This window comes from Pogoniulus pusillus, chromosome 20, assembly GCF_015220805.1.
Source record: "Pogoniulus pusillus isolate bPogPus1 chromosome 20, bPogPus1.pri, whole genome shotgun sequence".
Taxonomy (NCBI): domain Eukaryota; kingdom Metazoa; phylum Chordata; class Aves; order Piciformes; family Lybiidae; genus Pogoniulus; species Pogoniulus pusillus.
This window is the reverse complement of record NC_087283.1, coordinates 23,114,095-23,128,298: the sequence shown is the minus strand read 5'-3', so window position 1 is coordinate 23,128,298 and position 14,204 is coordinate 23,114,095. Positions and strand designations below refer to the sequence as shown.

At 60.7% G+C, this 14,204-nt stretch overlaps 2 protein-coding genes across 5 annotated transcripts; both read right to left on the bottom strand.

The window, feature by feature from the left end:
- Positions 1-2,471: 2,471 nt before the first annotated feature.
- Positions 2,472-4,470, bottom strand: LOC135184654 (C-signal-like). 3 transcript variants are annotated; one of them, XM_064160668.1, is made up of 6 exons: positions 4,307-4,470; positions 3,901-3,952; positions 3,466-3,653; positions 3,155-3,313; positions 2,922-3,041; positions 2,472-2,667 (listed from the first exon to the last, which is right to left on the bottom strand). In XM_064160668.1, the coding sequence occupies exons 1-6, from the start codon at positions 4,451-4,453 to the stop codon at positions 2,554-2,556; spliced, it is 780 nt and encodes a 259-aa protein (XP_064016738.1). In that variant the 5' UTR covers positions 4,454-4,470; the 3' UTR covers positions 2,472-2,553. The 3 variants fall into 3 exon arrangements, with proteins under 3 accessions (XP_064016738.1, XP_064016737.1, XP_064016736.1); XM_064160667.1 differs by lacking the exon at positions 3,901-3,952; XM_064160666.1 differs by lacking the exon at positions 3,901-3,952 and having other exon boundaries at positions 3,466-3,534.
- A 3,691-nt stretch (positions 4,471-8,161) lies between these two features.
- Positions 8,162-10,255, bottom strand: LOC135184653 (C-signal-like). 2 transcript variants are annotated; one of them, XM_064160664.1, is made up of 6 exons: positions 9,978-10,255; positions 9,572-9,623; positions 9,137-9,324; positions 8,794-8,952; positions 8,561-8,680; positions 8,162-8,355 (listed from the first exon to the last, which is right to left on the bottom strand). In XM_064160664.1, the coding sequence occupies exons 1-6, from the start codon at positions 10,122-10,124 to the stop codon at positions 8,242-8,244; spliced, it is 780 nt and encodes a 259-aa protein (XP_064016734.1). In that variant the 5' UTR covers positions 10,125-10,255; the 3' UTR covers positions 8,162-8,241. The 2 variants fall into 2 exon arrangements, with proteins under 2 accessions (XP_064016734.1, XP_064016735.1); XM_064160665.1 differs by lacking the exon at positions 9,572-9,623 and having other exon boundaries at positions 9,978-10,062.
- Positions 10,256-14,204: the final 3,949 nt, after the last annotated feature.

The window sequence follows — 14,204 nt, the reverse complement described above, 5'->3', positions numbered from 1 at the left end:
GTGCAGAGGGCTCTGCCCAGGCTGCACCCACGTCTGAGGCCAAGGGGATGAGGTTCAACAAGACCCAGGGCTGGGTCCTGCACCTGGCTCACAGCAACCCCAGGAGGGCTCCAGGCTGGGGCGGAGTGGCTGGAAAATGCCCAGCAGAAAAGGCAGACCTGGGGGTGCTGGGTGGCAGCAGCTGAAGAGGAGCCAGGGGGTGCCCAGGTGGGCAAGAAGGGCACCAGAAGCCTGGGCCGGATCAGCAGTGGTGTGGGCAGCTGAAGCAGGGCAGGGATTGTGCTTCTGTACTGGCACTGCTGAGGGCACAACTCAAATCCTAGGTGTGAATGCCATTTTGGGGACAGAGAAGGTCCTGTGCAGTGCAGGGAAGGGTCAGCAGGACCTGGCCCCACCACTGTGGCTTGCTCTAAGGGCAGGCAGGGGCTGCAGTGTCAGCTCTGAAGGCTGTGTCTGTGTGCCTGTGGCTGGGGGGGCTCCGGAGCAGCACAAGGCAGGGCACAGAAGCTGTGGCAGCACTGCCAGTGCTGGCTCCAGGGACTCCTGGAGGAGATCACAGCAGCCTGGCATCCTGTCGCTGCCTGTTGTATAGGGTTAACACTCCAGGGGGAGTAACCCTGAACCTGACTCTAGGGGTGGGTCTGAACACCACCAGGTGATGGTTTGCCCACTCCCCCCTTCCAGTCCTATAAAATGAGGGGGACTTCCTCTTCCTCTCTCTCTCTCTCTCTCTCTCCCTGCACCTCACGCTCTGCACATCTCTCCCTGCGTACCACCGCACCACGAGGCAGCCAAAGCCGCCAGCACACACGCGGCTTGTATCACACAGTTTGTATTTTGCTGCTTTCCCTTCCCCATCGTTTGTAAACTTCCCTCCCTCAGGTACCTCTTCTAAGTTATTGTTAAACTTTTCCTTTTAACTTCCAAATCGAGTGAGACTCATTTATTCAGGTGTGCTTACTTCTCTCTCTCCCTATAGCTAATCCCTTTCGTCGGGAAAGGAGGGGGAAGAGGGGAGGGCACTCTACAAATTGTTATTGGGTCTGTCAGATTTATTAGAGTCTCTGGGAATTTTAGTTCGAACCCAAGACAAATTTACCTGTGCAAGCTGCTCAGCCCCAGGCTGTCCCCTCAGGGTGTGCCACTCAGAGTAGCAGCAGATCCCCACACAGCCACAGCATGCACAGCCCAAGGCAGGGCCGGGCACTGTGCCCCTGCCTCCTCACCGGCAGTGCCAGCCATGCTAGGTATCTGCCCAGCCCCTCTGCAGAGGCTGCTGCTCTCCTGCCACAGCCTCCCACCCTGCCTGTGGGCTGGCACTGACCCTCAAAGCCACAGCTTGGGCATAACTCCTTGGCACTCTTGTCCTGGGCAAGGTGGGCTCGGCAATGTGCCCTTGTAGACACGACAGGCAATGGGCATGCCCGGGGCATTCAGAAGAGAGCAGCCAGCAGGCCAAGGGAGGTTCTCCTGGCCCTCTACTCTGCCCTGGTGATCCCATAGCTGGAGTGCTGAGTCTAGTTCTGGCTCCCCAGCTGCAGAGAGACAGAGAAGTGCTGGGGAGAGTCCAGGGCAGGCTGCAGAGCTGCTGAGGGGCCTGGAGCAGCTCTGGGAGCAACAAAGGCTGAGAGCCTGCAGGAGAGCAGCCCCAGAGGGCAGCTGAGCAGTGCTCAGCAACAGCTGAAGGAGCTGTGGGAGGCAGGAGGCTGGGGCCAGACTCTGCTCAGTGATGCCCAGGGACAGAACAAGGGGCAGTGGACACAAACTGGCACCCAGGAGTTTCCAGCTGAGCAGGAGGAGAAAGCTGTTTGATGTGAGAGTGCTGGAGCCTGGAGCAGGCTGCCCAGAGAGGCTGTGGAGTCTCTTCTGCAGAGCTTCCATCCCAGCTGGGCACTGTGTTGCTGGGCAGGCTGCTGTGGGTGTCCTGCTGGAGCAGGAGCTTGGAGTGGCTGATCCCCAGAGGTCCCCCCCAACCCCAGCCATGCTGAGGCTCTGTAAGGACAGAGCAGGACAGGAAGCACAGGCAGGCCCCAGCAGAGCCTGGCATCCACTTCCACATGGTGCCTCAGTGCCACCTCCATCTGTCCTGCATGTGCCAAACCATCACCCACCAAGGGCAGAGGGCAGAGGGCTGAGGGTCTCAGTGACCCCCAGCCCCTCGAGCAGCCCAGGCTGAGCAGAAGCCTGGGCAGGGGGCAAGGCAGCCCTGGGTGCTCAGGATGGTCACCAGCTCTGGGGGTGCCTGGGAGGTGCCTCCAGAGGGGATCCTACCCTGGCTCTGTGGCCTTCTGCAGGGAACATCTCCAGAGGGTGGTGATGGTGCCACAGGCCCTGCAGGCTGCCACTCATGGGCACCCCAGTGACAGCTGTGGGTCATGGGATGGTCACAGGCAGTGCCACTTCCAGAGGCGAGGAGAGAGGTGCCCAGGGAGGGGCCATCCCCAGGCATTGGCATCACAGCAGAGCCAGGAACTCACAGGCAGAGGTTTACTGAGGTGTTGGCATGGGGAGCAGTGGCACAGGGCCCCGCTGCCAGCAGGCCAGGCTGGCATCTCACCAGGGCACCACCTTCCCTTCCCAGTCCAGGAAGGTGCCAGTGTCCTTCTCAGAGAGGGAGGAGAGCACCTTCAGCATCCCTCGCACGCTGGCATCCACCGTCACAGGGGGCTGTGGGCAGAGGGGCACAGGCAGCATGTGCCCAGGCCTGGTTCAGGGCTGCCCTGGTGCAGCTGTGGCCAGGGGAAGGAGCCCCTTGGGATGAGGGGAAACTGCCAGGCCTGGGCATGAGGCCCAGCAGGAGTCCAGGGGAGGGGAGGCACCAGGAACCCAGGGCCAGGCAGCAAGGGGCCAGGGGGCAGGGTCCCAGGGCAGCAGCACTGGAGGCAGCTGCACTGAGGGCTGTGCCAAGCTGGGGCTCGTACCTGGTGCCCTGCGGCACTGCCCATGTCGGTTTGCACCCAGCCAGGGTGCAGAGCCACACAGAGGATGCCGTGCTCCTGGTAGCTCAGGGACTGGCACTTGGTCAGCATGTTGAGGGCAGCCTGTGGGCACACAGGAGAGGTTGCTGGGGGCAGAAGAAGGGTGGCTGCAGGCAGCCATGTCCCGATGCCAAGGCAAGAGCAGCAAATCTGTGCCCAGCATGGCCTGGGGCTACCTTGCTGCAGCGGTAGGAGACAACTTGCATCAGGTCCCAGCCCAGGGTATTGCCAATGGAGCCTCCAGCACTGGACATGTTGATGATGGCTGCCCTGCTGCAGCTCATCCCTGCGCCTGGGCTCTCCTGGGCAGCCTTCTTCAGCAAGGGCAGGAATGCCTGGCAGGAGAGAAGAGGAGGTGGGGGGCACACAGCAGCCCCACAGGCTGCGGCTGCTGAGCTGCAGGCTGCAGCCCCGAAGCTTCCACTCGGGCAGAGGAAGGTCCTCTCCTGTGAGCTCTTCTCCTGCCCAGCCTGGGGGAGGCTCTCACCTGGCCCAGCAGCATGGGCCCGATGGTGTTGGTGGTGTAAAGCTGCCTCATGGTCTCCAGGGTCTCCTCCTGCAGAGCAATGATCCTGGCAATGGCAGCATTGTTGATGAGGAGGTTCAGCCCCGAGCCCTCCAGGTGCTCCCCAACTCTGGCTGCAGCTGCCTTGATGCTGGCAGGGTCGGAGACTTCTGCAGAGCCAAGACAGGGCAGCTCAGAGCCCACATCCCCCTGGAGCCTTGGGCTGCTCTGTGTCCCCTTGGGGATGTTCCCTTGGGGCTGGGGCCACTACCAGGAGAGATGGCAATGCCCAGCGTCCCTGCAGGCACCAGCCCATTGGCACAGCTCCCTTCTGGCACAGGGCTGCCGGGCTGTGCGCCGTGCCCTGGCAGTGGGCAGAGGAACCAGGGTGAGGCACTCCCACCTCGGGGCACCTACCAAGAGGGACGACGACCAGGTTGGGGTGCTTGGAGGCCAAGTTCTGCAGCTCCTGCAGAGAGCAACTGTGTGGGCACAGGCAGGAGAGGCTGTGCAGAGGCTCAGCCTTCCCCAGCCACAGCTGGTGTTGCTCTGGCTCCATCCCAGCCCTGCCTCACACCAGCACCCTGTTCCCTCCTCCCATGGGACTGGGCTCCGTGCCACCCACACATGCCACTGTCCCCTCCGGAGGTGCCCTGCCCAGCTGGCCCCGCAGCCAGCCCAGCCCAGCCCAGCCCAGCTGCCCTGTGCCGTGGGTGCCCGGCTGCACCCCCAGCCCTTCGCAAGCCCCCTCCCTGCTGCAGCTGCCGCCCTGCCGCCTCCTGCCGTGCCCAGCCCTGCCCAGCGCGTCCCAGCCCAGCCTCACCTGCGCTCGCTGCCCCTTGGGCTCCCGGCACCCCGCAAAGACCCACTTGGGTGGGCTTGGCATGGCCAGGAAGTGCTGCACCAGCCCCAGGCCGATGCCGCGGTTGGCGCCGGTCACCAGCACGGAGCGGACGCGAAGCTCTCCCATGCTGCTTCTGCTGCCTCTGCTCCAGCCGCTGCTGTGTGCTCAGCTCCCTGATGCTTCTTTATAGCATGGCCGTGGCCACCGCACCCACGGAGGGCTTGCACAAACCCCTGGCACCTGGCACAACCTCCCCAGCTCTTTGGACTCCAGGACAGAGATCCTGGCCGGGCGCCAGCCCACTGTACCAAAGGGCAAAGCTGCCTTGGCTCTCTCTGCCACCTGCTGCTGGCATGGTGCTGCCTCTGCCAGGCTGCCCGTGCCATTGTGACAAGGTTCACGACCGCAGAGCTCCAAGACTCCTGGGCATCAGTGGTGCTCCCCAGGGCTCCCTGCTGGGCCAGCGTCAAACCTTTGCCTCTGGACCTGTCACTAAAAGGGTGAGTGGAAATGTCCTCAGGTTGTACCAGGGGAGGTTTAGGTTGCACAAGAGCAACAATTTCTTCCCCCAGTGGGTTGCCAAGCCCAAGGTTCTGCTGGCATGGTGCTGCCTCTGCCAGGCTGCCCGTCCCATGGTGAGGAGGTTGATGGCTGCAGAGCTCCAAGACTCCTGGGCACCAGTGGTGCTCCCCAGGGCTCCCTGCTGGGCCACTTTGCTCTAACATCTCTGTCCATGCTGTGATGGTTTGGGTGTTCCCGGCCCCCCCCCCCCCCCCCCCACCTTTGGAAATCACCCAGACTAGACTCAGCTGGCTCTGGAAATTTGAATGAAGCTCATGTTTACAGCTTAGCACAATAGACAAGCAGATAGTCACAGGATATACAGTTATGGGCAGAAATAGACAAGGTAAAAGGGAATACACAAACACAACTCCCCTCCCAGAAACCTGAGTCCCCAGGAGGGGCTCCCAACCGCCCCTTCACCTTCTCCCCCCACTCTCAACCTTACCCCAGTCCCAAGGAAGAATGGATGTTTGGCCAGGGGGTTAGGAAGCAAAGTGGATTAGTCAGAGAAACGGCAGAGAGATGGAGGGTGAGGTTAGAGAGAGAGATGCAGCTCGGAGCTCCCCAGCAGGAGTAGTGAGTTATCTATATTTTGATTCTTGTTCTTATACATCTCAGCAAGCCTATGAGGGAAGTAGACATCACCACTGTTTTCCTTTGACATCCTGTAATCTGGTTCTTCTCACCAAAACATTCTAGCCTGCTTCAAACTAGCACACATGCTCTGGGCAGGGGGATGGAGGCACCTCCAGGAAGTTTGCAGGTGATACCAAAATGGGTGGCAGTGTAGAGAGGCTGTGCAGAGGGCTCTGCCCAGGCTGCACCCACGTCTGAGGCCAAGGGGATGAGGTTCAACAAGACCCAGGGCTGGGTCCTGCACCTGGCTCACAGCAACCCCAGGAGGGCTCCAGGCTGGGGCGGAGTGGCTGGAAAATGCCCAGCAGAAAAGGCAGACCTGGGGGTGCTGGGTGGCAGCAGCTGAAGAGGAGCCAGGGGGTGCCCAGGTGGGCAAGAAGGGCACCAGAAGCCTGGGCCGGATCAGCAGTGGTGTGGGCAGCTGAAGCAGGGCAGGGATTGTGCTTCTGTACTGGCACTGCTGAGGGCACAACTCAAATCCTAGGTGTGAATGCCATTTTGGGGACAGAGAAGGTCCTGTGCAGTGCAGGGAAGGGTCAGCAGGACCTGGCCCCACCACTGTGGCTTGCTCTAAGGGCAGGCAGGGGCTGCAGTGTCAGCTCTGAAGGCTGTGTCTGTGTGCCTGTGGCTGGGGGGGCTCCGGAGCAGCACAAGGCAGGGCACAGAAGCTGTGGCAGCACTGCCAGTGCTGGCTCCAGGGACTCCTGGAGGAGATCACAGCAGCCTGGCATCCTGTCGCTGCCTGTTGTATAGGGTTAACACTCCAGGGGGAGTAACCCTGAACCTGACTCTAGGGGTGGGTCTGAACACCACCAGGTGATGGTTTGCCCACTCCCCCCTTCCAGTCCTATAAAATGAGGGGGACTTCCTCTTCCTCTCTCTCTCTCTCTCTCTCTCCCTGCACCTCACGCTCTGCACATCTCTCCCTGCGTACCACCGCACCACGAGGCAGCCAAAGCCGCCAGCACACACGCGGCTTGTATCACACAGTTTGTATTTTGCTGCTTTCCCTTCCCCATCGTTTGTAAACTTCCCTCCCTCAGGTACCTCTTCTAAGTTATTGTTAAACTTTTCCTTTTAACTTCCAAATCGAGTGAGACTCATTTATTCAGGTGTGCTTACTTCTCTCTCTCCCTATAGCTAATCCCTTTCGTCGGGAAAGGAGGGGGAAGAGGGGAGGGCACTCTACAAATTGTTATTGGGTCTGTCAGATTTATTAGAGTCTCTGGGAATTTTAGTTCGAACCCAAGACAAATTTACCTGTGCAAGCTGCTCAGCCCCAGGCTGTCCCCTCAGGGTGTGCCACTCAGAGTAGCAGCAGATCCCCACACAGCCACAGCATGCACAGCCCAAGGCAGGGCCGGGCACTGTGCCCCTGCCTCCTCACCGGCAGTGCCAGCCATGCTAGGTATCTGCCCAGCCCCTCTGCAGAGGCTGCTGCTCTCCTGCCACAGCCTCCCACCCTGCCTGTGGGCTGGCACTGACCCTCAAAGCCACAGCTTGGGCATAACTCCTTGGCACTCTTGTCCTGGGCAAGGTGGGCTCGGCAATGTGCCCTTGTAGACACGACAGGCAATGGGCATGCCCGGGGCATTCAGAAGAGAGCAGCCAGCAGGCCAAGGGAGGTTCTCCTGGCCCTCTACTCTGCCCTGGTGATCCCATAGCTGGAGTGCTGAGTCTAGTTCTGGCTCCCCAGCTGCAGAGAGACAGAGAAGTGCTGGGGAGAGTCCAGGGCAGGCTGCAGAGCTGCTGAGGGGCCTGGAGCAGCTCTGGGAGCAACAAAGGCTGAGAGCCTGCAGGAGAGCAGCCCCAGAGGGCAGCTGAGCAGTGCTCAGCAACAGCTGAAGGAGCTGTGGGAGGCAGGAGGCTGGGGCCAGACTCTGCTCAGTGATGCCCAGGGACAGAACAAGGGGCAGTGGACACAAACTGGCACCCAGGAGTTTCCAGCTGAGCAGGAGGAGAAAGCTGTTTGATGTGAGAGTGCTGGAGCCTGGAGCAGGCTGCCCAGAGAGGCTGTGGAGTCTCTTCTGCAGAGCTTCCATCCCAGCTGGGCACTGTGTTGCTGGGCAGGCTGCTGTGGGTGTCCTGCTGGAGCAGGAGCTTGGAGTGGCTGATCCCTAGAGGTCCCCCCCAACCCCAGCCATGCTGAGGCTCTGTAAGGACAGAGCAGGACAGGAAGCACAGGCAGGCCCCAGCAGAGCCTGGCATCCACTTCCACATGGTGCCTCAGTGCCACCTCCATCTGTCCTGCATGTGCCAAACCATCACCCACCAAGGGCAGAAGGCAGAGGGCTGAGGGTCTCAGTGACCCCCAGCCCCTCGAGCAGCCCAGGCTGAGCAGAAGCCTGGGCAGGGGGCAAGGCAGCCCTGGGTGCTCAGGATGGTCACCAGCTCTGGGGGTGCCTGGGAGGTGCCTCCAGAGGGGATCCTACCCTGGCTCTGTGGCCTTCTGCAGGGAACATCTCCAGAGGGTGGTGATGGTGCCACAGGCCCTGCAGGCTGCCACTCATGGGCACCCCAGTGACAGCTGTGGGTCATGGGATGGTCACAGGCAGTGCCACTTCCAGAGGCGAGGAGAGAGGTGCCCAGGGAGGGGCTACCCCCAGGCATTGGCATCACAGCAGAGCCAGGAACTCACAGGCAGAGGTTTATTGAGGTGTTGGCATGGGGAGCAGTGGCACAGGGCCCCGCTGCCAGCAGGCCAGGCTGGCATCTCACCAGGGCACCACCTTCCCTTCCCAGTCCAGGAAGGTGCCAGTGTCCTTCTCAGAGAGGGAGGAGAGCACCTTCAGCATCCCTCGCACGCTGGCATCCACCGTCACAGGGGGCTGTGGGCAGAGGGGCACAGGCAGCATGTGCCCAGGCCTGGTTCAGGGCTGCCCTGGTGCAGCTTTGGCCAGGGGAAGGAGCCCCTCGGGATGAGGGGAGAGTGCCAGGCTTGGGGCACGGGGATCAGCAGGAACCCAGGGAAGGGGGGCACCAGGAAGATTGTGGGCAGCTGCACTGAGGGCTGTGCCAAGCTGGGGCTTGTACCTGGTGCCCTGCGGCACTGCCCATGTCGGTTTGCACCCAGCCAGGGTGCAGAGCCACACAGAGGATGCCGTGCTCCTGGTAGCTCAGGGACTGGCACTTGGTCAGCATGTTGAGGGCAGCCTGTGGGCACACAGGAGAGGTTGCTGGGGGCAGAAGAAGGGTGGCTGCAGGCAGCCATGTCCCGATGCCAAGGCAAGAGCAGCAAATCTGTGCCCAGCTTGGCCTGGGGCTACCTTGCTGCAGCGGTAGGAGACGATTTGAACCATGTCCCAGTCACAGAGGGAACCAACGGAGCCTGCAATGCTGGACACGTTGACCATGGCAGCCTTGCTGCAGCTCAGGGCTGAGCTTGGTTTTCCCTGAGCAGCCTTCTTCAGCAAGGGCAGGAATGCCTGGCAGGAGACAGGAGGAGATGTGGGCACACATGGGGCTGGCACAGGGCTGAGGACCAGCTCCTACCCTAGCAGACGACATAGCCAGCAGCTCCAGAGAATCCTCCCCACTCTTCCCACTGCCCCAGCCTGGGGGAGGCTGCAGCGCCAAAGTTTCTCCTGCCCATCCTGGGGGAGGTCTCACCTGGCCCAGCAGCATGGGCCCGATGGTGTTGATGGTGTAAATCTGTTTCATGTCCTCCAGGGTCTCATTAGCAAGTGAATTAATCTTAATGATCCCAGCGTTGTTGATGAGGAGGTTCAGCCCCGAGCCCTCCAGGTGCTCCCCAACTCTGGCTGCAGCTGCCTTGATGCTGGCAGGGTCGGAGACTTCTGCAGAGCCAAGACAGGGCAGCTCAGAGCCCACATCCCCCTGGAGCCTTGGGCTGCTCTGTGTCCCCTTGGGGATGTTCTCTTGGGGCTGGGGCCACTACCAGGAGAGATGGCAATGCCCAGCGTCCCTGCAGGCACCAGCCCATTGGCACAGCTCCCTTCTGGCACAGGGCTGCCGGGCTGTGAGCCGTGCCCTGGCAGTGGGCAGAGGAATCAGGGTGAGGCACTCCCACCTCGGGGCACCTACCGAGAGGGACGATGACCAGGTTGGGGTGCTTGGAGGCCAAGTTCTGCAGCTCCTGCAGAGAGCAACTGTGTGGGCACAGGCAGGAGAGGCTGTGCAGAGGCTCAGCCTTCCCCAGCCACAGCTGGTGTTGCTCTGGCTCCATCCCAGCCCTGCCTCACACCAGCACCCTGTTCCCTCCTCCCATGGGACTGGGCTCCGTGCCACCCGCACATGCCACTGTCCCCTCCGGAGGTGCCCTGCCCAGCTGGCCCCGCAGCCAGCCCAGCCCAGCCCAGCCCAGCTGCCCTGTGCCGTGGGTGCCCGGCTGCACCCCCAGCCCTTCGCAAGCCCCCTCCCTGCTGCAGCTGCCGCCCTGCCGCCGCCTGCCGTGCCCAGCCCTGCCCAGCGCGTCCCAGCCCAGCCTCACCTGCGCTCGCTGCCCCTTGGGCTCCCGGCACCCCGCAAAGACCCACTTGGGTGGGCTTGGCATGGCCAGGAAGTGCTGCACCAGCCCCAGGCCGATGCCGCGGTTGGCGCCGGTCACCAGCACGGAGCGGACGCGAAGCTCTCCCATGCTGCTTCTGCTGCCTCTGCTCCAGCCGCTGCTGTGTGCTCAGCTCCCTGATGCTTTATGTAGCTGCTCCATGCTGACCCCTCCTACCCAGGCTTGCACAAACCCCTTGGCTCCAGGTGCAATCACATCTCCAGCTCTGCGAACTCTCTAGGACACAGTTCCTGGCTGGGAACCATCCCAAGGGGCAAAAACCACTTGGCTTCATCTGGCAAACTCAGCTGACCTTGTGATATCTGCTCCCAGAATCCCGGAGCTAGTGGCCAGATCTGGCCAGGAGTCTGTCCTGGGTCTTCTCTGCCACTTTCTATCTTGTCTCTTCCCCTCTCCCAGCCTGGCCTCACAGCAGAGCCCTGCCAGCCCTGCCAGCACTGCTGTGGCCTTCTCTGGCCCTGGTCTGTGCTGAGCACTCCAGAGCTGCCCCAGCACTGCAGGGGAGGTCTCAGCAGAGCTCAGCAGAAGAGCAGAATCCCCTTCCTGCCCCTGCTACCCACACTGCTGGGGACCAGCTCAGGGCAGGGCTGGGCTGTGCTGGCAGCGCTCAGCGCCAGCTCATTTCCAGCTTTGCACCCCCAGCACTCTCAAGTCCTTCTCCTCAGGGCTGTTCCCCAGCCTTCATTCCCAGCCTGCCCTGATCCCAGGGGTTGCCCCAGCCCAGGTGTGGGAGCTTGCCCTTGGTGCTGTTGAACCTCAGGACACTGACACTGTCCCACCTGTCCAACTTGTCCAGATCCCCCTGGGATGCATCCTGTCTCTGAGGTGTGTCACCTTCACCACTCAGCTGTGTGTCACCTGCCAGCTTGTTGGGGGTGCCCTTGATCCTGCTCTGTCATTGATGAGGATACCAAACAGCACTGGTCCCAGGACAGGCCCCTGAGGGACACGACCAGTTACCAGCCTCCACCCGGCCATGGAGTTGTCAGGCTGCCCTTTGGGTCACAGAAATCATAGCAACAACCAGGCTGGAAGAGACCTCCAAGCTCAGCCAGCCCTATCCAATCAACCAGACCATGGCACTAAGTGTCCCAGACAGGCTTGGCTTCAACACCTCCAGGCACGGCCACTCCACCACCCCCCTGGGCAGCCCATTCCAATGCCAGTCACTCTCTCCAGCAAGAACCTCGTCCTACCATCCAGCCTAGACCTGCCCTGGCACAGCTTGAGACTGTGTCTCCTTCTTCTGGTGCTGGCTGCCTGGCAGCAGAGCCCAAACCCACCTGGCTACAGCCTCCCTGCAGACGTGACAATGCAGCCAATCTCTGAGCCACCCAACAGTCAACTCACCAAATCCACACCATTCTGAGAGAAGTAAGTTGTGGGGGAGCCTGTCAAAGCCCATCTAGATGCTATCTAGAGCTCTTGCCTTGTCCTTTGATGCAGTCCCTCCATCACGGGTGAGCAGGCTGGCCAGGCAGGACTCCCCTTGGTGAAGCCATCACCTCCCTGCCCTCCATGCTCCTTAGCATGGTTTCCAGGAGGATCTGTTGCATGATCTTGCTGGGTGCAGAGGTGAGGCTGCCAGGCTGGCTGCTCCCACTGTCCTCCTGCCCACCCTGTACAGTGAGATAAAGGCCAGGGCACGTGGCAGCCCCACACACAGCCCCTGTGCCTCCTGGCACAGCCAGTGACAGATCAGCAGCAGCTGGCCACAGCCAAGGCTTCCCCTGCAGCGTCCCGTGGGAAAGGTCTCCTGCTCGCCTCTACTGAGTGGCTCTGCTGTCACTGGCAGGACTTTGCACACCTGCATGTCACACTCACACCTTTCATTCACCTGGACACCCTCATGGCCACCAAGATCGGGGGGTCCCTTCTCCCTCCTACTGCCCGTAGCTTTTTTTGCGTGGCATTGCCCCTCCTCGTGGTCCTGCAGTGCCTTCTGCACCAGCATCCCACCACCTGCCCTTGCTCCCGCAGCCACCTGGTGCTGTGCTGCCCAGCTCGTGGGTGAAGTGTTCCTGCCCAAGGACACAGCTGCATCTGCAGCTTGTAGAGGGGGGCTGGAGGCAGAGCTCCCTTCCTCTTCAGCTCCATCCACCTCCCTCCCATTTTCCTGAGCCCATTCAGAGCTCCTCCTGCCTTGCTGCTTCTCCAGGCTGAGAATTTGCCTCTTGACTTTACCAAAGCTCTGTGTCTGCTAGTGGCCTGTCTCAGGCTGATCTCTCACTGAGGACCCTGGTGATTCCTCACTCCTGCCAGTACCTGAAGGAGCCATGAGCAGGCTGCAGAGAGACTGCTCCCAGAGGCCTGCAAGGACAGGACCAGGGGCAATGCTTAGAAATGAGAGCAGAGTAGATTGAGATTGGATGTGAGGAACAAATTCTGCACCAGGAGGCTGCTGGAACACTGCAGCAGGTTGCCCAGGGAGGTAGTTTTTGCCTGTCTCTGGACATCATCAAAGTCAGGCCAGACAGGGCTGTGAGCAACCTGCTCTAGTGCAGGATGTCCTGCTACTTGCAGGGGATTGGACTGGATGCCCTTTGGAGGTGCCTTCCGACCCAGCCCATTCCATGATTCCTCCACACACCTCCCCACAGATCCTTCCCACAGCCCTTTCTGTGTCCCCACAGGCCACAACCACCCTTGCTGACCTTTGCTCTGCTCCTCCTTCCACAGGCTGCTTCTTCTAGGCAGAGGAGGATGAAGACACACACAGCCTGCTAGAACCCTCCACAGTTGCCTCCAGAAGCAGAGAGCATCAAAACAGCAAAAAACAGCTGTTAATCTCCTGAGTTTTTGCTCTGCCATCAGGTTTTTGCAGCCTTCCACTGCTCTGGAGTCACAACTTTCTCATGTTGACTTTGCTTGGGGCCTCAGGCTGCGTTGTTGACCATGGGAGTTCAAACAAGCGCAGCTTCTCCAGGAGGCAGAGTCCAGCCTGGCACAGAGCAGGGCACGGGAAGTGAGCAGCCCGCCTGGCACGCTGCACCGGTGCTGCACAGGGCTGCTGCTGGCACCAGCCCTCGGCAGGGGCCCTCGGGTCAGCTCCTGGGGAGGGATTCAGGTGGCCCCTTTGCTCTGCTCTGTTCTCATGTGGTCTTCAGCTGAAGGGCTTGGGGGATTTTTCTCACTGCTGGCCAATAGCTTAGGGGCACAGGGCATGAAGATGGGGCCAGACTCTTTCCAGTGGTGTCCAGCAACAGGACAAGGGGCAATGGACACAAATTGGCACCCAGGAGGTTCCAAGTGAGCACGAGAAGAAACCTCCTTGGTGTGAGGGTGCTGGAGGCCTGGAGCAGGCTGCCCAGAGAGATTGTGAGGTCTCCTTCTCTGCAGAGCTTCCAAGCCCAGCTGGGCACTGTGATGCTGGGCAAGCTGCTGTGGGAGTGCTGCTTTATCAGGGAGTTGGAGTGGCTGATCCTCAGAGGTCCCTTCCAACCCCTCCATGCTGGGATGCTGTGACCTTTGGCTCAGCATCAGGATCCTTCTGTACAGCACTTCACATTTGGATGCTTTCCATCTCAGCAGCTCAGGCTGGCACTGATTGCCCAGGGTTCAGTTGCACCTGTGCTATCAGCTCAGGTGTGCTCAGGCTCACCTGGGTGTTTCCTGACAAGGCAATGCCCATGCTGCTCATGGAGGTATTGAGAAACACTTTCCTTTGCCAGCTTGGCACAGTCATCTCGAGCTCCTTTCATCTACCCACTAAGTAAGAATCAAGCTGCCACTGCTTATCAAGCTCTGCACCGTGCCCAGGCCATGCCAGCACTCAGTGGTGACTTGCTGAAGAATCCATGGGTAGTGATGGATGAGCTTCTGAGGCAGGGGTGGGGTGAGGCCTGCCCAGCCCTCTGTTTGTCTGAACCTGGGCAGGTTCTGTTCACCCTCTGTGACTCATTTTCCTTTTGGCTGGAGGGGACTAGTGACAGCCCATGGTTAAGGGCTCATCAGGGGCTGAGCTCCAGTACTGCTGCCAGGCAGGGGCAGAAGGGCCCAAGCAAAGGTTGTTTTATGGTCCTTCTTTGTAGCTTTGCTGCTTTCTCAGCAGAGCAATCCAAGTTCTGGAAGGATCCTAGGGCTGGAAGGAGGACCTGGGGACCTCCAGACCTGTCAGCTTGACCTCAGTGGCTGGGAAGGTCATGGAGG

Excerpts from the sequence above, each read along its gene's own strand:
- LOC135184654 (XM_064160668.1), bottom strand. The coding sequence starts at position 4,453 with ATGGGAGAGCTTCGCGTCCGCTCCGTGCTGGTGACCGGCGCCAACCGC. Across the intron at positions 3,953-4,306 it reads CCAAGGGGCAGCGAGCGCAG|GAGCTGCAGAACTTGGCCTC; the intron begins GTGAGGCTGGGC and ends TGCTCTCTGCAG. Across the intron at positions 3,654-3,900 it reads CCTGGTCGTCGTCCCTCTTG|AAGTCTCCGACCCTGCCAGC; the intron begins GTAGGTGCCCCG and ends TTGGCTCTGCAG.
- LOC135184653 (XM_064160664.1), bottom strand. The coding sequence starts at position 10,124 with ATGGGAGAGCTTCGCGTCCGCTCCGTGCTGGTGACCGGCGCCAACCGC. Across the intron at positions 8,953-9,136 it reads GGCCCATGCTGCTGGGCCAG|GCATTCCTGCCCTTGCTGAA; the intron begins GTGAGACCTCCC and ends GTCTCCTGCCAG. Across the intron at positions 8,356-8,560 it reads GCAGTGCCGCAGGGCACCAG|CCCCCTGTGACGGTGGATGC; the intron begins GTACAAGCCCCA and ends CTCTGCCCACAG.